At 39.9% G+C, this 24,570-nt stretch overlaps 1 protein-coding gene and 1 long non-coding RNA gene across 4 annotated transcripts in view; one reads left to right on the top strand and one right to left on the bottom strand.

The window, feature by feature from the left end:
• Nucleotides 1-21,997, bottom strand: part of WFDC1 (WAP four-disulfide core domain 1) — a 40,704-nt gene extending 18,707 nt beyond the window's left edge. For 2 of the 3 annotated variants that reach the window (XM_074286340.1, XM_074286341.1), the window contains exon 1: nt 21,455-21,967. In XM_074286340.1, coding sequence (XP_074142441.1) covers nt 21,455-21,613 — 159 coding nt within the window. In that variant the 5' untranslated portion in view covers nt 21,614-21,967. Of the gene's footprint in view, nt 1-21,454 lie in introns of all 3 variants that reach the window. The other variant, XM_074286339.1, reaches the window with a different exon arrangement.
• LOC141554443 (uncharacterized) lies at nt 18,216-20,776 on the top strand. The gene is made up of 2 exons (XR_012485873.1): nt 18,216-19,108; nt 19,662-20,776. It is a non-coding gene; the product is annotated as an uncharacterized LOC141554443 (long non-coding RNA).
• Nucleotides 21,998-24,570: the final 2,573 nt, after the last annotated feature.

The raw sequence follows: 24,570 nt of genomic DNA on the forward strand, positions 1-24,570 counted from the left end.
AGCAAGGAGCATCAGAGGTGGTATTATTAACAAACCTGGTGGACTGCTTGCAGTTCCCTGCAGAAGATTTCAGCTGGGGCAACTGCAATTTTGTCAATGATTAGAAAGAGATTGAAAAAACTGAAAGGAAATTTCCATCTAGTCCAAAACCTAGATTTTGCAGAAAATTACTGAGGTCAGCTTAGACTCAATAGAAGGGAAAGGATCCTCATAATCAAAACTCTCCCAACATGGAATGGGCTGCCTTAGGAGGTAGTGGGTTCCTCCTCACTGGAGATCATGAAGCAGAAAATTATTAATATATTGAGTGAGATTCTTACTAACAGCTTAGTAGTACTGTGGACAGAGCATTCAGCCAGCTGTCAAAAAGACCTAATTTTAAAGGCTGTCTGAGATATCAACAAGCTGGGGATCTTTGGAAAGTCATTTAACTTTCCTGTTTCTACCTTATTAAAATGTCCAGAATAATATTATTTTATCACTCAAGGATACCGTAAGGTTCAAATGGAAAATACATCTAAAGTGCAATATAAATATTAATTATTATTTCTCAAGGTTCAAGTTGGATTAAATGACCTCTGAGGTTCTTTTCAATTCTGAAATTCTAGGATTCTGTGGGATTCGTTGTCTTGCCCATAACAAACACAGACAATGAGAAGATTCAGGATTTCATCTATTGCTTCATTGTACTCAACTGGATGAACTGCACTGAAGTGATTTGCTTAAGGTCATTGGCTAAGAAGTGACAAAGCAGGATTTCTATTCTGGGTTTAGTAGTTGTTCAGTTGATTTTAGTCATTTCCCCATGTGAGGCTTTCTTGGAGAAGATACTGGAGTGGTTCGACATTTCTTTCTTAAGCTAATTTTTACAGAGGAGGAAACTGAGGCAAGACAAACAGTTTAAGTATCTTACTTAAGGTTACATAGTTAGTCTGAGGCCAGATTTGAACTCATGAAGATGACTCCTCTTGATTCTAGGCTCAGCACTAAGTCCACCATGCTTCCCACAGCTTAGAGAAGTAGTCATTTACTGTCTAATTGCTAGACTGTGATCAGTAATTTCCAAAATGTAAGCAGAAGAAACAATTTAATTCCTTTCCCTGTTAGCTCATTTCCTACAGAATTAATGAAATGATACTCAAACAAGCTTATCACAATATTATTTGCATGTTAATCTGACAGACTTTGCTCCCTGCTTTGGAAATGATTAAAAAGTACATAGCTTATATGCATCTAAGAGAGGGAAGTTAAGTTTTCTGCTCTATGTGTTTTTATCAAGCTTCATCACTTGAAAATTACAAGTAAATTAAGATCAGAAGCTAAGTCATCTTCAATTGGCCAAAATGCTGTGAGTCAGTTTTCTGTACAAGAACAGTAAAAATTAGCCTGGTGAATATTATCCATTTGGGAAGTTCCCTTTTCCTTTAGAGGAACAATCAAATGTATCTTCCATGACTTTATGGTACGGATGAGGTAAGAATCTTAGAAATAAAATCTTTACAACAAATTGTTGTGAATAACCGAGAATTATTGCAGCTCAGGAAGGTATGTTAAAAGGGGTAAGTATTTCTTGCTATTTCATGTACTATGCGATAATGTTCTGGTGAGTTTTGAAGAAAGGGTGAGATTGTTTTTGGTTAACTCTAAGAATGGATATTTGCCATGAACAATGATCTTTTTTCCTTCTATAATATTTCTGGAAGTGGCTGTTTACTTCAGTGTTTGCTAAGTTCAGAATAATATATATATATATATATATATGGGGATAAAAATAGTCTCTGCCACCCAGACTTGGTGTGAGGTTCAGATACTTGTAAAGTGCAGGGCATGGCACTTAGTAGGCATTTAATAATTGCTTGTTTCCTTCCTTCCTTCCTTCCTTCCTTCCTTCCTTCCTTCCTTCCTTCCTTCCTTCCTTCCTTCCTTCCTTCCTTCCTTCTTTCTTTTCTCCTTCCTTTCCTTTCTCCTACTCTCCCTCCCTTCCACACTTTTTCCCTCTATCTCTACCTTCCTCTATCTCTCCTTCCTACTTTTCTTCCTTCTCTATCCCTTCTTTCCTCCCTCCGTTCCTGCCTTCCTCCCTTCCTCTCTCCCTTTCTTCCCTCCTTCCTTCCTTTTCCCCTTCCTTCCTTCCCACCCTTCTTCCCTCTGTGCCTCCCTCTCTCCTTCCTTTTCTCCTTCTATCCCTATTTTCTTCCCTCCCTTCCTCCTTCCTTCTTTTCTTCCTTCCTTCCTTCCTCCCTCCCATCTCTCTATTCCTTCCTTCCTTTCTCCATTTCTTTCTTCCTCTCTTCTTTTTTCCATCCCTCTCTTTTTTCATCTTTCTTTCTTCAATTAAAAAAAATGAAGAAACTGGAAAAGGTCCCAAAATGTATAGATGAAACAAATTGTTCTCAGATGAAAAGTTGAGGATACATTACACCCTATGATAACAGCAACCACAAAACAGAAAGACAAAATTTTATAGGATCTTAAGCTCTAGATCTGAAAGGGAATTTAGTGATTATTTCCTCCAACTTCCTCCTTTGATGGATCAGGATAGTTTAAGATCTTTGCTTGATGAGACAGTGTCCAAGGATCTCTGTAACCCCCAGACACTTTCATCTCTGGGAATTTATGGAGAGGATGACATAAATTCCCATGGGTAATTGAATATGATTATTCAATGACTTTATAAATTCAAAGGATTATTACATTTAAAGTTGGATGAAGCTGACTGAGCATTACCCAAATCTTAATGACTCCTAATCCAGGGCTTTTTTATTCTATCATATTTTCCTTAGGCACAATTTGAAAACTGGGTTCTTAACTGACTTCATTTTTTATGCAATTATTAATACACCTTTTGGAATATTCTCCCCAATATGTCCTAAAGGACTGAATTTTCTTTTTTTTTATTTTATAATTATAAATTTTTTTGACAGTATATATGCATGTAATTTTTTTTGATAACATTATCCCTTGTCCTTAAGGACTGAATTTTCAAAGAGTGACTACTACCTCAGGTTCTAGGAATAACTTTTTGGATGACAACTCCTATTCATGAGCCCCTACTGGTGGTGCCTTTTCCATTAGCAACTGTCTAGTAGGATTAATTAGTTCTTAGCAAAGGTATTTTACTCAAGAGGAATAGTAAAAATAAATGCCCTCTGCACAATCTGGTATATACACTGACACAAATATACAGTATATCTGTGGGAAATGTGAGCATAAAATTAAAGTAGTGAAACAGATATGTAAGGAGCACAAATGGCCATGACAAATCTTGCTACTACAGAGCACTGTCTGCTTCCAGAATTTTTACATGGCTCCCATTGGGCACACCAGTCCTGTTGGGTGAACCATACACAGCTGGGGGTCCAGGAGCTATTCCTTTCTTAAATGCATAACTGTCTCTCCGCTGCAAAGGCCATTTTGAATCCACTTCGTATCTTGGGTTTCTCTTTCTCTGTATCTATATTTGTCCTCTGGCATGAGTCTCTGCTCCCACTCAGAGGCATTATTTGCTACAAGTTCAGTAATTCTGATAACATAGTTGATGAGGAAGGGGAGGAGAGGAGAGGAAAGAAAGTCCTTTTCTCTGCCCCTATAGAGGTTTCCTCTACAAAGCTCCCAGCCAGAGTCTTCAAGGACTAAATGATTTGTTTATTTTTTATATATAGCCAAAGGATATGACATATTTCCTGTGTGGTATCAATTGCCTTTATCTAATGGCCAAGCCTCTAGAATCCAGAATCCTCTCAAGGTAAAAAAGGAACTTATTTATACATTGTTGTAAGATTACAGAAAATCACTTTAACTTCTTTTAAACTTTATGATTACGTTTTAGGACTTCTATGATCTCATCAATTGGATAGGTTTCCTACCAGTTTATAACCCATCCATACTTGCCTATTCTGTAGGATGACCACCTGGCGTCTAGGTACAGCACTGGACCTGGAGTTAAAAAGCTCTGTGTTCAAATCCATCCCTAGACACCTTCATCCTCAGGCCTTCCTTCTTCCATAACTAAGTACAAAGAATGATCCTCCAATTTTTTTCTTCTCTCAAAAACCACATTATCTCTTCTTATAACTTGTATTGGGTTTCAGAAGGAATTGTAATCCTATAATTATCTCATTTCAAATCCACTTTCCCCTTTGTATCTCAGATCCAATTCAACAAAAAGATATGAGACTCCCATTATATGCAAGGTATTGCAGGGTATACAAAAATGAGCCACACATACAAAACTTGAGGTCCATCTTCATGGGACTTAAAGTTTAGCAGGCAAGATTAAATAAGCTTGTAATAAACTATACATATAAGATAAAATGTACAAAATCCATAAGATAAGGAAAATAAAGGGTGAAAATGGTTTAGAGAAGAAATTCAAGGGGGAAAATCTGGTTGGGAGTAGCAGAGAGAAAGTAGGAAAGATTCTTGGGAAAGAGGGATTTTGAATCTCAACTCTGCTGTTTAACTGCCCATGTGATATATTTTATTTCCTTCTCTGAGCCCTGGTTTCTGCTTCTATAAAACGAAGGGATTTTATTAGATGTATCTGGGGAATCTTCTAGCTCTACATCCTATGAAACCTGTGAGAAGAGCCTAGAAGAAAGGATAAGGAAGGGCATTACAAACAGAGGGATGGAATGAGCAAAAATGCAGACACAGGATGTATGGGGATAATAAAACTTGATGAGAAAACTAGGAAGGAAAACGAAGGCAATATTGTTCAGAACCTTTGATACCAGGTTGGAAAGTCTGGGCTTAATCCTATCTACTTCAGAGGATTATGGGTGAAGAAAATACTTTCCCAACATCGAGGTCAAGTCTATTAATTGTGGATGTACCTCAGGACTCTGATCTGAGCCATCTTCTCTTCTCCCTTAATACTATTTCACCTGGTGATCTCATCAGCTTCCATGGATTCAATAATTATCTCTATGCTGATGATTCTCAAATTTATTTATCCAACCCTAAACTCTCATCTATCATCCTGACTTACATAACCAATTGCCCATTGGATATCTCAAAACAGCTGTCCCAAAGACATCTTAAACTCAACATTTCCTAAATTAAGCTCATTATGTTTCCTCCAAAACTTTTTTCTAGTTTTAATAAAAAACATTTTATTCTAGTTTTCCTATTTATTTTGAAGGACCATCATCCTCCCAGTCACCCTGGCTCAAAAGTTACTGTCAGCCTTGACACTACTCTCCCACCCTACCCTACCCCATACCCAATCGGTTACCAAATTCTGCCATTTCTACTTGACAGCTTTTCCATATTTCACATTTTCATATTCTCCTCTGATGATATCACCAACTCTGGGACAGATTCTCACCAGATCATGTCTGAACTACTACAGAACTTGCTGGTGGTCTGCCTGCCTCAAGCATCTCCCCACCACAGCCCATCTTCCCCTCAGCTGTCTGTACATAATTGTTTGCATGTTGTTTCCTCCATTACATTATTAACTGCCTGAGAGAAGGATCTGTCTTTTCCTTTCCTTGTATCTCCAGTGTTTAGTGTAGTGATCAATACATAGTATGTGCTAGGTTCATAGAAGAAAAAGGTAATCTGACAAAAAGTCCTAGAAGCTTTGGGGGCGGAGGGGGGGGGAGAAGAGGTGTCCAGGAAAGGCCTCCAACAAAAAACAAAGTGTGAGCTGCATCTTGAAGGAAGTCAGGGAGTGTAGAAAGCAGAGATGAGGAAGAAGAGCATTTCCAACATGGCAGACAGCCAATGGAAATGGGACAAAGGACATCAATATGTGAGGAACAAACCAAAAGGCCAGGGAATCAGATAGAGGTTAAGTTGCAAAGAACTTTGAATGCCAACTAGAGTGTATTAAGGAAAAGTTGGCTATTTCTCACTCAATAATGTGCATTCAATGATAAATATCATTGATAAGTTGATAAATATCAATAAATATCTCTATGGGACATCCTTTTTATTTCTCTTCATGGGCCATTCATGTTCATTTGTCACGTGTTACAGCCTGCACACACCCACCAAGGGCCTCTCTATTGCCCTTTTGGTAACCCCTAACTTTAATTTTTCAGAGACTCTGCTATAATGTGGCTTTTCGCCACCCAGCATCACTGGAAGAATATTAATGTTGAACAGATGGATCTTTGTTTTAAAGAGAATCTTAAAAACCCTCTGGAATTATGCAAATAAAGTGACTAAAATGTCCCTCCTCTTTGACTCAGAAGTTCCACTGTTAGGCATGGAAATAAAAGAACATGAAAACATTTATAGCCACACCTTTTATGGGAGCAAACAAAGCTGGAAACAAAGTGGATGCCCAAAGATTGGAAATGATTAAATAGATCGTGAGACATAAGTGCGATGGAATGTTATTAAGGGACAGTTCAGTGTAATAAAATCTATGTTTTATTGTATTTTCATAAGCTTGCTAAATATTGCCCAGTTTCATTTTTTTTAAAGCCCAATTACATTTTAATCTGGTTACCAAACTCAGAAGTATTGTGTTTAACATTTATGCCCTCTCCATCTTGGTCTATCGTTCGCAAAATCCTGTCTATTTCCTTTCTGAAATTTCATCCAGAATGCCATCCTCATGAAAATCTGAGATGTCACTCTAAAACCTCTCACTCTGGGTGTTATGATTGTGTTTTCTTCCTCAAAGGAGCCATGATCCTTCATTCCGGGACTAAGAAATAATAGATCTATTCTCTATTGTCTTTAGGGTATTACTCAAGGATCCAATCTTTCCCACTTTTCCCCCTCACCCTTTTTGTGTGCTGCCTTCTGCCATTAGATTGTAAGCTCTTGAGGGCAGAGCTGTCTTTCTTATATTTTTAATCCCAGAGTTAGTACAGTACCTGATCCATGTTGTGGTTCGATCATTTCAGTCATGTCTGACTCTTTGTGACCCTATTTGGGTTTTCTTGGTAAACATACTGAAGTGATTGGCCATTTCCTTCCCCAGCTCATTTTATGGATGAGTAAACTGAGGCAGAGTTATGTGACTTGTCCAGGGTCACATAGCTAGTAAGCTTATCTTCCTGACTCCGACTAGCTGCCCACGGGGCACATCTCTGTTGTTTATCTTTCATGTTCAAAGAGAATTAAAATGACATCACAATGTTAGGGTCAATGCCCAGTCAATGTGGCTGATCAGGCTAATAGGAGCTTGGAAAGTTTTGTCACAGGTCATGTACAAATACTCTCCATGATCATTATTAGGGAGGGAGATATCTCTACATTTGCACATTTCTTTTGAAGAAGGGACTTAATAAATGAAATAGATACCTGGCACATAAAAGGGACTTAATAAATGTTTATTGATTATTGATCAGCTATGCAGCCACAGGCAAGCACCTAACATCTTCAAACCTCAGTTTGTTCACTCACAAAATGGAGATAAGGATTAAGGTACACACCATTTCACAGGGCTGCTGGGAAAAAAGTTTTCCATAAACATGATTCATTAGCCAATCTAACCTGTTTATTTTTTAGAGGAGGAGATTAAATACCACAAAGAAAATGTGACTTTTCCAAGGTCATACACAGTGCATGTGCAGAGAGAGCCAGGATTATAGTTCCAGGTCTGAATCCTCACCCACTGTTCCTTCTGTGATGAAGCTTAGGTAAAATATCAGAATACCAGAAACCCGTGCCACTGGGATTGGACATCACTAGTTTAACATACATCTAACAGACAAATCTCAGGTGAAAATGAAATTCATGCATCTAAAAATTCACTATTCACAAGGCCATGAGCTTTAAACAGATAAAATCCTTTATTAAAATGCAACCTGTTAAACAAAGAAAACATACCCAACAACATAATTTGACTTTATTATTCAGTCATTTTCAATTGTGTCAAATTCTTTATGACCCCTTTTAATAGTTTTCTTGAGAGAGATAGCAGACTGTTTTATCACTTCTTTCTTCAACTCATTTTACAGATGAGGAAACTGAGGCAAACAGAGATTAAGTGACTTGCCTAGCATCACACAGATAGTAAGCATCTGAGGCCAGATTTCAATTCAGAAAGATGAGTCTTCCTGGTTGTAGGCCTGAGGCTCTTGCTATCCTCTGTGCTACCTAAAATTCTAATTTATAGAACTATAAGTGAAAAGAATCCTGAACTAAAGTAAATGAGGTACGATCTTGGCCCTGAGGAAGAGAAAAAGAAAAATGCTTTTACCCTTTCATTAGTGATATGGGGGAACATGGTTATGAGGAATATTACAAGCCCAGTCACTGAAGTAATGACTATTCCTCTTTGTTAAAAAGGTAATTGTTTTTCTCAGTTACAAGGGAAAGTTAATTGGATGTATGTTTGTAGACAAATATATCAGAAAATGATTGAGATGTAAACAAAGACCACATCATTTTTCTTTTCTTTTTTTTTAGAGCTTTTTATTTTCAAAACACATGCATAATTTTCAACATTCACCTTGCAAAAACTTGTGTCCCAAATTTTTTGCCCTCCTCTTCCCACCCCCTAGACAGCAAGTAATCCAATATATATTAAACAGAACCAATCATTTTTAAAAAGAATAAAATTCACTTTGCACATTTAGGATCACAAAACTTTGTTAGAATGTTTCAAGCACTTATATTCTATTTCCCATCTCTGTGGTTTTGTACTGACTCCCATAATAACAGTAGTTACTGTTATTAAGTATTAGATACATAGAGGTTATCCCCTCAGATAGAATGTAGATTCCATAAAGGCAAAGGCTATTGTTCCTTTTTTTTTTTTTTTTTTTTTTTTTTGTATTAACAGCACCTAGCAGAGTGCCAGATATACAGTGAATGCTTAACAAATGTTTGTTGAATGACTATTAGGACTTGAAGGTGAAGATCCTGAATGGTGTTTTAGACCAAGAGAAACTAAAGAATTGATCCCTGATCCAAGCAGTCAGAAGGTAGTTTAGCTCCATGGTCCCATCCTCTGGGGAGGTGGTCCAGTCTGAGATCCAAGTTGTCTCAAACGCCTGAGACCCACTCTCTGTAGAAATCTCAGTCATGTTCCTGAAGTTAAATTTTCCCTAAAAAATCTACTTATGGGATGGCCCATAATTGCTGCCTTCCTTTGGGTCAGTGCCATGGCAGTCTGCCTTGTGGTGCCTTTTTCCTTCCCCCATGCCACGTGGTATCTCCCCTAACTCCACTATGCTTCCCAACCCCATTTCTACTTATCACAGCTAACTAACTCTTTTAGTCTATCAGCCAAAGGCATGACCTCCCTTTCTACTTCCTTTCTACTGGATAATTGTGAATTCCACTGAGGAACTTATCTTTCATTTGTTCTCCACTCTATTTCATATTTGCCATTCCTGATGTCTATTGTATCCCTTCTTTTTGTCTGTAACTTCTTCCCCTAAAGAAATCTACCTTTTGCCAAAAAGAATGGCCACTGTGAATTCTTCACATGACAGAACCCAAATTTTTGAGCCTACCATTATTTGGTGTCTACATTTCCTACATCATTTTGGTCTTCAAACCACATCAAAGCAATCATTTAGTCTAGGGAGTCTCAACTGTTTGTGTCCTGAAACCCTCTGGTTGCCTGGTCAAGCAAGTCTGTGGACCCCATCTCACAATTGTATTTTTAAATGCATAACAAAAATATATAGCATTACAAAGAAAATGGATGATATTGAAATATGGTTATCAAAATATTTAAAAGGAAAAAAAATTTATGGACCCTTTCATTAAGAATCCCTAATCCAGTCATGCCATTTACAAGGGAGGAGACTGCAGGAAGCAATTTGCCCAGTATCACACCTCTAAGAGGTAGCAGTACCAAAGGCTGAGTTCAAACCCAAGTGCTCAAACTTCCGTATCCAGCTCATGCTGGCTTGGAGCCTTCAATCACGATCCCTAGAAGGACTTGCTTTCTTTCTGAGTCTATTTTCAAAATGTCTTGTGAGCATAAATACTGCTTGTCCTTAATCTGAATTTTCTAGCTTTAAACTCTGGGCTCAGGTTTATTCAGAATTTGTGACTTTCTGGAGAGGCCATCTTCAGTCCTCCTGCTCTACATCTTGCCACTGGACCCAGATGACTCTGGAGGAGAAAATGAGGCTGATGACTTTGCACAGCCCTCCCTCTCTTCAATCTAAATCACAAGCAAATCAGGCACCACCTCCCTGATATCAAGGTTCTCTTCAAGAATGAAGGATAAATAACAGTATTTTGGATATTTTTCTTTGACTGGAGGTCTCAAAGCTTGGGAAAGGCTCAATCTCAAACTCCAAAGAGATTTACAAACTGAGATAAACTTGGGAAAGAATAAAGGAGAGAAAAAGTCCCACTGGGGAAGACCAATTTGGTTACTTAACTCTGAGGCTAATAAGGAGGAACATTTGGAGGAAATCACAGGAAATGACAGTCTGCTCTCCCTAGCCTCTTTATCTCCCCCAGAGGAGGCCCTTGACCTTCTCTGGAAGATTATAACAGACCTAAAGACCTATCTAATAAAAACGACAATCTTTCTTGATTGAGAAAGCAAGCCAGTTTTTGTCCAAACATTATTTATACTTCCTCTGGAATTCAGACGTCAAATGCCTGACTACATTTCTCTGCGGAACAAAAATCTCACGGGTCAGAACAAATTCACAGACACTTCTTCCCAGTACTCACTACTCTGTTATTTTTGAAAGACCAGAATTTGCCCTAGGGCTGTTCTGGGTTGGAGCCCACACAAGGAGAAATTATATACTTACTACTGTGAAATAAAAACCGAGAAAGACTGGAAATCAGGAGAGCTGGTTCTAGCTCAACTCCTCACCTAAAAGGCTAAAACATATCCCTTCTCTGGGACTCTCTCAGTTTCCTCATTTGGAAAATGCAGAGGTTGAACTAGCTGATACAAGATCCCATCTTGTTCTAACAGGCTGTTATGTGACTTCTCATTTCAAATTCCCATGCCAGGCTGTTCTCCTAACTTTCCAGACTTCCTCCATTAAGCCCCAGAAACCTCTTCAGCCTGGACTTTTCACACTGGAAGTTCTTCTATTCACAATGGGATAGAATTATTAAGGAACAGAACTTGGATTTGAACTCAGGCAATATGACTCCATATTGCACTATGTTGATTTCTACCATACTATGTTTTAATAGAATGAGCTGCCAATCATTTGATATTTTATATTTTCCCATTAATATCTTTACATATCTAATTACATATTTTATTATCACATTACATATTTTGTTATTATTGCATATTTATTATTATTATTACATATATTACTTCACTTCCCCCAACTCTGTGGGAATAGGATCATAGATATAGAGCAACATTATTTGTACATAAAATTATTATATATACTTTATTTGATATTATAATTATTGCTATTATAACAGCTAATTTTTATGGGGCTTGTATATTATTTAAAATGTGTTGTAATTATTAATAATTATAACAATAATAATGAGTATAAAGAGCTTACATATGATATTTTTTTTCCTCCTGAGGCTGGGGTTAAGTGACTTGCCCAGGGTCACATAGCTAGGAAGTGTTAAGTGTCTGAGACCGGATTTGAATTCAGGTCCTCCTATAAAAGGTTGGTGCTCTATCCACTGCGCCACCTAGCTGCCCCTTTATATATGATATTTAAAGTAATCAAATTATAATAATTATTATTACAATAATCATAGCTAATATTTAGGTAGCCATATTTATATCTATTATTTGTTATTTAATATCTAGTTAATATTTGTAATATTATTTAATTATGTTATAATTATTTTATTATTATAATAAAATCAAGCATTTGTATATGGCTTTAAAATTTACAATACACTATACATACTTTAATTCATTTGATATTCACAATAACTCTTAAGGGAAGTGCTTTTATTATTTCCATTTTTTTTTTTTCTGAGGCTGGGGTTAAGTGACTTGCCCAGGGTCACAGAGCTAGGAGGTGTTAAGTGAGACCAAATTTGAACTGGAGTCCTCCTGAATTCAGGGCTGGTGCTCTATCCACTACTCCACCTAGCTGCCCCTATTATTTCCATTTTAAGATGACGAAACAGGCAGAGTAAAGTTAAGTGACTTGCCCATGATCACACAGTATCTTGGAATGGCTTGAACTCAGGGCTTCTGGACTCCAGTTCTAGGTCTTAATCACTACACCCGTAGCTGCCTTTTTGGCTCCTGCATTTTTCATACATTGCTTCTTTTTCCCTCCCAAGTTTTCACTTCAGGGGTTTGCCTGATACTAACTAGCCCATTGGGCAAGATGCTGAGTTTTGGCCTAGAAATCTCTGCCTGGTCCACTGCTGGAACTCTATCTTTCCAGAAATCAGCAAGAGTCAGGATCACTAAACGTCTTTATTCTAGATCTTTACCGTCGCCTCCAACGCCAGGTCACGAGTGCAAGTGAGCGTGAGTTCCACCACCCAAGTTTCTCTTGCTCCTCCCACACAAGTCACTTCCCTCTCTTTGTCTCACCAATCAAGTCAGCACAGAACAGCTGGGGAGGGTCAATCTTAAACAAGTTAATAGAGAACCGTCCAATTGGCAATTAGTCTCACGTGCTTCATCATCCAAGTGCATTGCTCAGTTCTAGCCCTTTACATCTCCCGCTTTCTTTTGTTTTAGACCACAGGAGGTCGCGCCATCCCTGACCTTTCAGGGAGATGAGAACCCCAAAAAGGATGTGATCACGTCCCCCCTGACTTCTCAGGAGGGGAGATGAAAGCACTAAAAAGGAGATAATCACGCCCTCCCTGACATCTCAGGAAGGGAGATGAGAAGCACCAAAGAGAAGTGGGGATTTGCTAGCGGGTTTCTGGATTGAAGGGCCTTATTAGAGACAAGTATGCACAAACCCATCAGCATGGGAGTTATTACACAAGCACATAGCAATAACGCAGAGGCTATTAGTGGTGACTCTCCCCACAATCAGTGCAGACTCGATGTGGTGTAACAAACAGGAATTGTACATGCAAATAGTGATATAACAAACAATATAAATCAACATGGTATTGTAAGAGATTTCCAGAAGTCCTAGAAGGAGGGTATGTAGACACCAGACACACATACCCCTTCTTCAGCAACCAAGAAATAGTCCAAAACCAATCTATTGTCCATTGCTTCACTGTTAGGGAATCCAATGATCCCCACAAGTTTTTGAAATACCACATCAGTCTTTTTATATGTTAGGGAATCCAATGATCCCCACAAGTTTTTGAAGTCCAGCAACAGTCTTATGATGCCTCAGAGAATCCAATGATTCCTGAGGACTTTCAGTCCTACAATAGTCTTATGATGTCTCAGAGAATCCAATGATTCCTGAGGACTTTCAGTCCTACAATAGTCTTATGATGTCTCAGAGAATCCAATGATTCCTGAGGATTTCAGTCCTACAATAGTCTTATGATGTCTCAGAGAATCCAATGATTCCTGAGGATTTCAGTCCTACAATAGTCTTATGATGTCTCAGAGAATCCAATGATTCCTGAGGATTTCAGTCCTACAATAGTCTTATGATGTCTCAGATGATTCCTGAGGATTTCAGTCCTACAATAGTCTTATGATGTCTCAGAGAATCCAATGATTCCTGAGGATTTTCAAGTCCAACAGTTTTTGATGTCCATGGGTCAAGCGCCATAACTGCCAGGTTCTTTCAGTGGTGGGCACAGCAAATCGGGAGATTGAGTGGTCCGGAAGTAATTTCTGTGGATATTAGGACTGCCCTTGGGCGGGATCCTGGCCATATTGAGATAGCTTCCTAATGGGTGACTCTCTCGCTGATTGGCTGTGTGTGTGACCTCACAGGCCCTATGTAAGCCCACTGCAGGCAGCAATCGCCCTCTTTAACCTGGCATTCTTCACCTTGGCTTCCTAGCCTGGGTGGCCAAGCCAAGATGGATAGCCAAAAGAGGTAAGGATTTTGGTATTGAACACGTGGGTCTTCTGACCAGGTGTTCACTCGGGAACCAACAAGTCAGGGCATCAGTTAGGGCATTATGTGAGTAGGTATAATAAAGGCTTTTAAGATTACACGTGGTTGTTCTTGAGTGCGCTACTGGTTATTAAGCTATAGATTCAAGAGATTGTGGCCAGAGACCTTAGAAGGCCTCAGAGGAGGCGAGCCGGGTAGAGCTCACACTGCAAAGGACAGTGGTCAAAGGTACTCTGGTGGGTCTAGGACAGACTAGTAATTGTAACTGCCAGGAGAGCACGTTACAAATGGCGCTCAACGTGGACGCATCAGAAATTATCAGGTTTTGAAAATATTTAATATTCAGAATTAAGATTCTGAAAGATCCGGTAGAAACGCCACTTAAGAGGGAAGACAGAGAAGCAATATGGACCCAGGTAACTCTGGGATCAGACTCAAGGACACAGCTGAACATAATGCTTATTATATAAAGAGGTTAAAGAGCCAGATGGAAGATCTTTTAACAAAGATCGCCACTGAAGAACAGCAGGAAGCTTGTAGTCAAGCTCCCAGAAGGCTATCCCCACACCCAGTAAATAGAGCTAGGAGAGGGAGCAACCTAGAGCTAATGCGATTGTATGACAGTAGAGAGTATAAAATGCCACAGCAAGAGTTGCTGGAATTGCAGGTTAAACTACAGATGGAGATAGAGAAAGAAGAAAAAGCTAGGTTACTACAGATAGAACAGGAAGAGTTCAAACCAGTGGCAGAAACTAAGGAAGGAAATAAACGAATCACATGGACTTCAGTTGTAGAAATTCTTCTTAGCGTTTTGTTGGTTTACCTTGTGCATTGTTGTTTTAAGGAATTTATTGATTACTCTTTCATTGAGAAGAAGTTTAGTTCTTTTTATGTGCAAAGCTCAGGTTTGATCTTAAATCAGCCTTTGGGGAATTTTCCAATTCTTCCCTCTGCCTCACCTTCTTGGGCCAAGGGAGAAGGGGGAGGAGGAAAAGGAAGGGCGATAATACTATCAGCACTGCCCATTAATCCATTTAAAACTCCTGTGTCTTCATTTCAAAGGACCGGAGTAGGCTTTATGCCCCAAGGCATAAAGGAATTGTGGGGTATTGAGTATAATCAGAAAAGTTTTAAAAATACAGTTGAGTTAATTTCTAAGAAACCTTACAGGGACAAGACCTTGCAGTTAGAGAGAGTGGAGTTTTATACTTGTAAAACTGCTAGGATCGTCTTTGGAGAGTTGAAACTCCTCTTTTCTTACCTCGTGGATTTTCCACTTCCACAGGTGAGCTTGATTTCCCAACCCCCTACGGGTACTTATAAAACAGTGTCTATGTCTAGAATGGGTTGGAAAATTGCTGTTTTAATCACTAGAATAAATAGACAGTGTGTGATCTTTGACCCAGGAGGAAAAGTAATATCAGATTTATTGATTCACACTCCTGGAGTACAATTCGGTATCAGAAACTCAAACTTTGATTTTTAGGCAAAAGAATTCAGGGATATAGCCGAGTGTTCTAGTAAAGTCATTACTGCACAGACTATCCCCAAGATCTTCTCTTCTAAACAAGAGAAGGGAATTTTGGGATATGTGATTGCTTACAATTTTTAAATTTTGATTTTACATTTTTAAACATTTTTGATTTTACATCTTCAAAGTATTTTGATTTTACATTTTAAAGTTATTTTGGTTTTATATTTTTAATCTATTTCGGTTTTACACTTTTAAATTATTTTGGTTTTACATTTTTAAATTCTTTGCATTTTACCTTAGCAATGCACTTCGGGCATACACAGAAAGTGCAGCTAAGTGACAGACTGACTTTTGTCTGACTTGTTAATCTTTTTGACAACAACTTTGTTTCCACTGTGATGTGGAAAGGCCTGGATGGCATTTGGAAAGGCCCAAGTTGGGCCCCGGGGACATTCCTTCCTAGGTGCAGATCCAGCAGCAGAGTTCATCCCCACCAGAGACATTTGTAACCTGGGGATCCAAGAGAAGGACCAGACAACCGGCCAGAGGGACCAGCCAGATGTCCGCAGCCCTTCAGACGCTGATGGCAGCAATGCCCCTCCTGACCGTGACCAGAGACACCAGACACAGTTCCAGTGTTGCAGCTGAAATGGACTGTTTTGGGTGATACGCAATATAAAGACTGTAAATGGACAATGGGCCTGTTTGCTTCTCCCGTGGCCACTTGCCATATGGTGGCCTGGGAAGAGGCTTTGCCCTATGCTTTCTATTGAAGGACTATGCTTTTAAATTAGTGGGTGAAAAACCAACACACCCACCTGCCATTGTTATTGAGACAATGTTACTGGACATGACTTTGCTTATGTGCACCTGTGAATCTAGAATTGTTCTAGAATTATGAAAAGTGCAATAGAGAATTGTGATAAACTAGAATTGTTCTAGGATTGTGAAAAGTGCAATAGAGAATTGTGATAAGCTAGAATTGTTCTAGAATTGTGAAAAGTGCAATTGAGAATTGTGATAAACTAGAATTGTTCTAGGATTGTGACAAGTGCAATTGAGAATTGTGATAAGCTAGAATTGTTCTAGGAGTGTGAAAAGTGCAACAGAAAATTGTAAGAAACTAGAATTGTGACAACCTACCTACTGATATTTGTTAACTAGAATTGTGATGTTTTACCTTGTTGACTTCCCACCTCAGTGTTGACATCCTACCTCATTGGCATCCAATCTCTTTGGCCTATTATCTCGAGTATGACTTTGATGAATGGGTTGAACATTTGGGCCACTGTTGAGCCTGGTTCTCATTGTCATACTTCTGTTTACTGATCTGCTGCTTTGTACCTCCTTGGGCATAACACTCTGTCATCTCATGGACCAAGTGAACTATAGCTGGTGCTAAAAGTTTAGCTTGGTGAGATGTGCGGTTCCCGCAAAACAAGAGAAAGGGAATTGTAAGGGCCCTTTAAAGGGGCGGACACAGTGCATCGGGATTGAGGCCCAGAAGTAATTTCTGTGGATATTAGGACTGCCCTTGGGCGGGATCCTGGCCATATTGAGATAGTTTTGTAATGGGTGACTCTCTCGCTGATTGGCTGTGTGTGTGACCTCACAGGCCCTATATAAGCCCACTGCAGGCAGCAACCGCGCTCTTTAACCTCCTGCTGTTCACCCTGGCTCCTAGCCTGGGTGGCCAAGCCAAGATGGGTAGCCGAAAGAGGTAAGGGTTTTGGTAGTGAACACGTGGGTCTTCTGACCAGGTGTTCACTCGGGAACCAACAAGTCAGGGCATCAGTTAGGGCATTATGTGAGTAGGTATAATAAAGGCTTTTAAGATTACACGTGGTTGTTCTTGAGTGCGCTACCGGTTATTAAGCTATAGATTCAAGAGATTGTGGCCAGAGACCTTAGAAGGCCTCAGAGGAGGCGAGCCGGGTAGAGCTCACACTGCAAAGGACAGTGGTCAAAGGTACTCTGGTGGGTCTAGGACAGACTAGTAATTGTAACTGCCAGGAGAGCACGTTACAGTCCACCCCACTGAAGGCACCAGAGGGAATGGCAGGGTCTTCCAGCCCGTGACAGAGAAGCACTCGGCACATGAAGAGCCATGAGAAGCCTCGGGATGCTCTGAAAATAGCAAGCGTTTGCTCCCTGAGCTGGCCATCTCTGCAGAAAGTGATCCGACTGTTATAAACACATGCTTCCTGCTTTATTCCAAGACACCCTCAAGTATTTGGTTTCTATTGTAATCAGAAGAGACCAAATATGAAGAAGCCAGTGTTCTGGAGCTTGTGGGGGGGGGGGGAGGGAGGCAGGAAAACATCGGAGCTTTTCTCTCCTGGTGGGGTGCCCTCGTTGTGGTCCTGGGCTAGGCCGGGACCAAGCAACATGGAAGCACAAACTTGGACACTCTCAGGAAATTAGCTGGCACTCGAAGGTGGCCGTTTGTGCCAAACTCCCTAAAGCCTAGCAAGATTTCCTATTGGGTATCAGCCTTCCAACAAGGCGGTGGAACTTCAGGGGCTGCAGCCAAGTTCTCACAGAAACTTTGAAGAGTAAATGCAAACTCATAAAGCTGCAAGGACCAGGGAGGGGGCACAGGCCCTCTCAGGGAGCCTTCTGCAACTGGGATTACTTCATCCCCTAAGAAGCCAGTCTGGGGAATTCAGCACCATCCGTCTTTATTCCCTATTCCTTCCTTCCTTCCCTCTCTCTCCTTTTCTTTCTTTCTTCCTCCCTTCCTCTGTCCTTTTCTAATGTACTCTGTTTCTCCTTTCCTTTTCTCCCTCCCTCCCTCCTTTCCACCTTTTTTTCTTTCCTTCCCTCCCTTCTTCCTTCCTTCCCTCCTTCCTTCCTTTTTCTTTCTTTCTTTCTTCATTTCTATTTTTCTTCCTCCCTCTCTTCCCTTCTTCCTTCCTTCCTTCCTTCCTTCCTTCCTTCCTTTCTTTCTTTCTTCATTTCTATTTTTCTTCCTCCCTCTCTTCCCTTCTTCCTTCCTTCCTTTCTTTCTTTCTTCATTTCTATTTTTCTTCCTCCCTCTCTTCCCTTCTTCCTTCCTTCCTTCCTTCCTTCCTTTCTTTCTTTCTTTCTTTCTTTCTTTCTTTCTTTCTTTCTTTCTTTCTTTCTTTCTTTCTTTCTTCTTTTTCTTTCTTCCTTCCTCCCTTTCTCTCTCCTCTCCCTTGCTCCCTCTCTCCCTCTCTCCTTTCCTCCCTCCCTTCCTTCCTCCCTTCCTTTCTTCTTTCCTTCTTTTTCTCTCCCCCTCCCTTCTTCCCTTCTCCTTTCTGTTTGCATAGATCCCAGGCCAAGCATAATAGGGCGAAGCCAATGTGATAAGTGTTTACCCCTGGGTCAGGTCTGTGTCACTAAAGAGAGCATATGACTACATTGCAAAAGACTATTGAGTCAGTACCTTAGTTATGGGCATAGTTCTGGATTTGGGGTTAGACAACCTGAGTTCAAAGCCCCTCTGCATGACTTTGGATAAATCCTTTAACCCCTTGGGCCTTAGTCTCCTCATCTGTAAAAGTAAAGAGTCTGAATAGATGATCTCTAAGGTCCTTATCAGTCCTAAATCCACATTCCTATGATATATTATCAACAAAGGGATAGCACAGAATTAGCTAGAGATATGACTTTCAGGGTTCAAGACCTGGGTCCAAGTTAAATGTCTCACATATATGACAGCTTTGGAAACTTTCTCTACCTAAAAAGATTGGTAACTCGTGCAATTTTTGATCAAAGATTTTGAGTTGGGAGAAAGTTTGAAAGTCAACCATCTTACACATAGGAAATTTGAAACCCAGAGCTAGTACATTGTGGCGGCTGAGTAGATCTTTGAGCTCCCAATTTCGTGGTTTTTCTAGCATATCTTTCAATTAATTTGGGTCACCAGTTTTACATTGGCCAACATTTACAAAAGTTATTTCCTTCCTTATAGATATTGCCAACTCCTTCCAATGGGGATGATAAAATCTTTTCCATTGAGTTTATCTGGGAAATATCATTGGATGATATATGAGAAAGCCCTTTGAATTCTTAGGAATAAAGGGCTCTATATAAATCACAGAAATAAATCTTCTTGTCAGGAGAGAGAGAAGAAAGGGCACAGAGGAGACTCAGAAGGGAGAACACTCTCCGCTCCAGCCAGACTGGCTCATTGCCTTCCCAACTTTTTCCCATCTTGCTACTTTAAGGGATGTTCTTTCTTCTCCCATTAATCACTGTCCACCCTTCAAGGTCTATGTCAGGTGCTACTCCCTGACCACAATGGTCTTTCACCATTTGCTCCCTAATCCCCCCAGTTGGCACAGATCACCCATTACCATATACCTTATACCAAAGTAGTCTTTTTTTCTGTATCCAGGTCGCATCATTTTTATAAAACTACAAGTTCCTCAAGGGCATTAGAAGTACCTGATACATCTCTGTAACTCCACAGCACAAGCAAGAGTGTTTTACATATTGTGGAAATCTGAAATGTTAGTAGATTCTTTGGGTAAGACAAAACATTCAGTTTCAACACACTTTGGTCCTTCAGATAAATCTCCTTATTTTGGGAGCTCTTCAAGTTATACATTTTTTTAAAAGGCACATTTTTCCTGTCATATATTTACTTTAATTTCTTCCTTTTTCCCTGGATAGTCTTCACATCACTCTGCCATCCAAATCATACACATCCACACATGCATACCCACCCACATACACAAATATGTGTTTTATATATGTGGACACATGTATATATGTGTGAGTACACATATATACATATATGTATGTGTGTATATATCCATATATATCTATGTATCTCAGTTTATATCAACTTTCAACTAGGAAAATCTGCTGTGGCTCCCTATTGCTTCCCAGGGGAAGCTAAATGGCACAATGGATAGAGTGCCAGTCCTGAAGTCAAGAAAACTCTTCCTGAGTTCAAATCTGGCCTCAGATACTTATTAGCCATGTGGCCCTGGGCAAATCATTTAATCCTGTTTGCCTCAGTTTCCTCATTTATAAAAGTGAACTGAAGAAGGGAATGGCAAACCATTGGAGTAGCTCTGCCAATAAAACCCCAAATGGAATCTTAGTGAAACACAATTGAAAATGAGTGAACAACCAGCTAGTTGATGCAGTGGATAGAGCACCAGCCCTGAAGTCAGGAGGACCTGAGTTCAAATGTGACCTCAGACATTTAGCATTCCTGGCTGTGTGACCCTGGGCAAGTCACTTAACCTTAATTGCCTCAGGAAAAAAAGAAAGAAAATGAGTGAGCAATTGCTTACTGAGTCAATAGCAAATTCATACACTGTTTTCATGTTGTTCTATTTTATCAGCTTAACTTCATATTACTTCTTTGTATTAAATCCATGCACCAACGAATTCCTACCCTCAAAATCCACCCTTCCCCACAAAGGTTCTGGCTCACATTATTACCTACCCCTGGAATTCCCTCCGTTCCCTTTGCTTATTGAAGTTCCATCCATTATTTTTAGATCATTTAGTCCAATTCCCTCATTTAACAGAGGAGAAAACTTGAGCTTCAAAGAGGTCACTCATACACACAGGTCTAAGCAGGGACTGTGATTTGAATCCACTTCTTCAGCGTCCACCAAAGTTTTTTCCACCAAAGCCCATCTCAAATTCTACCTTCTCCAGAAAGACTTTCCTGATCTGTGTCCCACATGCTGTCCAGTCATACCGACTGGATCTCACATAATCTGGCTTTTTTTTTTTTTTTAACTTTCTAATGCACTTCTGGGTAATATAGTATAGCACAGATGTTTGTATTATTTTATCCCCACAAAGTCAATGTTCAACATTCAGATGCAGAACACACTTTTAAATTTAATCTACATTTTCAACATTTTCTGCATCACTTTCTTAAATCCAGACAACCAACAAAGCAATCAATCAAGCCCTGGTTTGCAATTCGCACAATTCCCAGGTGTAAAAGTTCACACCGAAAATTTAACAATCGACTTTCCAGTCCCTGCTTATCCTCCCTTCCCACCATTTGGGAATGTATACGCCCGGGCCAGCTCCTCCAGATGCCGTCCCACCCAGGGCCAGGTAACACCTCCTCCGCCCTCATCCAGGTACTTACTTGGGATTTCTCCGCCAACTTCAGGTGCACCGCCCGTTTCCACAAGCCTCTTGCAGAACACGGGTCTAATAGCAACACCACGATGCAGAGAGTGTGGGGAAAGACTTTTGTTCCCCAGCCTCGGGCGCGCCTTCCTTGTCTGTGGCTCCCGGGGTCCATTTTCTTCCCAGGCGATGCAGAAAGCAGAACCCAAGTTGTGAAGGGTTCAGAGCGGAGGAGGGCAGCCCCGAGCGGGGTGGGCGGGGAGCAGGCTGGGAAGGACCAGCTCCCACTCTTGGGTCCTGCCCGGAGCTCAGCGATGGGGCCACGCGCTGGGGGACTTGATTCCACTTGAACCGGGGTCCTTGGGTCCTGGGCTCACCCCGAGCACGTGGTTCGCTCTTAGTGATAGTCTGGGAGATTATTTTTAGTCTTCCTCCACATCTGGCACTCAAGAGAGCTACGTTCAAAGCTCCAGCGTCAGATCAGACGACAGCTGCGGGAGGAGGGGGGTGGGGGGAAAGTCTTGCTTGCAGACAGACGTGGGCAGGGCAGCCTCTAATAAGCGGCCTTCCCAGGCTTTCCAAGATAATAAGCACTTCCCGCGGACATTCCGTCCCCTCCCAGGAGGTGTGCTGTTCAGTGGGCTTGTACGAGGAGCAGAAACGGCCCGAACCCTAAAGCGTTCCTTTCCCCAAACGTAAAACCACATGAATCAACTTAACTGTGTTGCTAATGAACTCGAGTTGGTCTTTTACAGTTGGAAACTCCTTTAAATGAAAAGAAAAAGTAATAAAGGAGAAAAAAATCTCCTCATTCAGGACAATATTAACTCATAGGTCTACAAAACACTTTTTTTACACAAGATTGACATGTTGTAATCTACATTAATTATTACTTAATTATTCATTTGCTCCCATCATCTTTGCCCACTCCCCCCATTTCCATTTGATGAAGTCCTTTCCTTTCTCCAAAACCCATCACATGTAGTCTCCTCCATGGAACCTGCTCTTCTCTCTAAAAAGTAATAAAGGAGAAAAAAACACCACACCCTTATTCAGGACAATATTAACTCATAGATCTATAAAACACTTTTTCATAAGCTTCACTCAGGTTGTAATTTATATTAACTATTCATTTGCTCCCATCATCTTTGCCCACTCCCCCCATTTCCATCTGGTGAAGTCCTTTCCTTTCTCCAAAAGCCAATTCCCATATAGTCTCCTTCATGGAATCTGCTCTGCTCTTCCTGTTGTGGTGTGGTTGTATCCTATTCTTCCTGACCCCATTTAAAAGTTTGTTTGTTTGTTTTTGGCTAAAATACTGCGGGGATTTGCCTTTTCCTTTTCCAGCTCACTTTTAGGGATGAGGAACAGAAGTAAAGTGAGTTAAGTGACTTGTCCAAGGTCACACAGCTAATAAATAGCTAAGGTCAGATTTGGAACTCATGAAGATGAGTCTTCCTGACTCCAGGTCCAGAGCTCTGTGCATTATAGCTCCACTTACTGCCCACTCAATCTTTCCAGAGAACTGGGGATTTTTGTCTTAGGTCAAATACTGCAAAGAGAGGCTAGGACTCGAAGCTTAAAAGTTGTGCAGTACAGAAAATAGTGACCCTAGGATATCATAAAACATTTGATGAGTAAGGATTCCCTGACCCCAGAAATTGGCTTCTCATTTAAATAATTCTTGATAACCGAATCAACTTTCTGTCTATAGCCTTGTTAGAGCAAAGGACAAAATTAGCAAAGACCTAGAAGGAAGAATAAAAATGAGAAAACTATATGCATACAATTAAAACAACTCATCCCTAATTCTTTAAAATTGATTTTTTTTTTTAATGGGACATATGGGCAGAAGAAAAAACATTGACTTAGTCTACAGAAGTTTAAATGGTGTAGGTTTAAAAACAACTTTAACAGATTAAGATCTATTGCCATAATAATATCATCAAAAGAGTTTTATAAAAGCACTCTAGGGAGCAAAAACTTAACTTACTCTCAAACAGCAGAAAGATATGGCAAATAAGTAAACATTAAGTAAACATTTATTAAGTACCTACTAAGTGCCCAGCACAGTGCTAACTGTTAGGGATGCAAAACAAACAAGCAGGCAAAAAATAATCCTCTTGGGGCAGCTGGTTGGTGTGGTGGGCATCACTCTAAAGTCGGGAGGACCTGACATTTAACACTTCCTGGCTGTGTGATCCTGGGTAAGTCACTTAACTCCAATTGCCTCAGGGAAAAAAGAAAAAAAAAAAAGATTGTCTTTCTCCTCAAGGAATTCCCAATGTAGTGGGGTGGATCCATATCCAAATAAGCTTTATGATAAAACTTTAAGCTTTATCATCTGCCAAAATAACGAAAAGCAATGGAAGATCAAACTATTTTAAAGAGAGTTTAGCAAGGAACCCAACTAAGCAGTCATTTCAAAGGTATTGTAAAGAAGAAAATGGAGGGATGGCCAGCAAATAGAAGAAAAATGGAAAATATCTACAAAGACTTGCATTTTCTATTCATTTTTAATAGTATTTTCTTTTTCCACTTATATGTAAAGATAGTTTTCAACATTCATTCTCAAAAGATTTTGAGTTCCAAATATTTTCTCCCTCCTTCCCTTACCTCCGTCTTCCCCAAGACAGCAAGAAATCTGATATAAGTTAAATAGGTGCAATTATTTTAAACATATTTCCATATTAGTCATGTTGTGAAAGAAAAATCAGAACCAAAGGAAAAAACCACGAAAAGACCAAAGAAAGAGAAAATAAGGTGCTTTGATCTGCATTCAGTCTCCATAGGTCTTTCTCTGGTTGTGGATGGCATTTTCCATTATAAGTTTATTGGAATTGTCTTCTACAAGGATTTTTAATGAAAACTTTTCACCGTAAAGTGTAGCAAAGTCACCACATTTGAACTCCAACATTACAATCCCAGATACACTTATAGAAGAAGCAGAAATGGTGCTTAAGAGAACAAACATCAGAAACACAATTGGATTAATTAAGTTGTATGTCAAGGAGTCCCATGTTGGGACTGGTGACACAATTTTGAGGATATTGGGAGATCCTTTCATAAAGTAAATGAAGGAATAGAAAACACTAAAGGTATGGTGAATCTCTCAGATCATATTCACAGAGT

Source organism: Sminthopsis crassicaudata, chromosome 2, assembly GCF_048593235.1.
Source record: "Sminthopsis crassicaudata isolate SCR6 chromosome 2, ASM4859323v1, whole genome shotgun sequence".
In the NCBI taxonomy this organism is placed as follows: domain Eukaryota; kingdom Metazoa; phylum Chordata; class Mammalia; order Dasyuromorphia; family Dasyuridae; genus Sminthopsis; species Sminthopsis crassicaudata.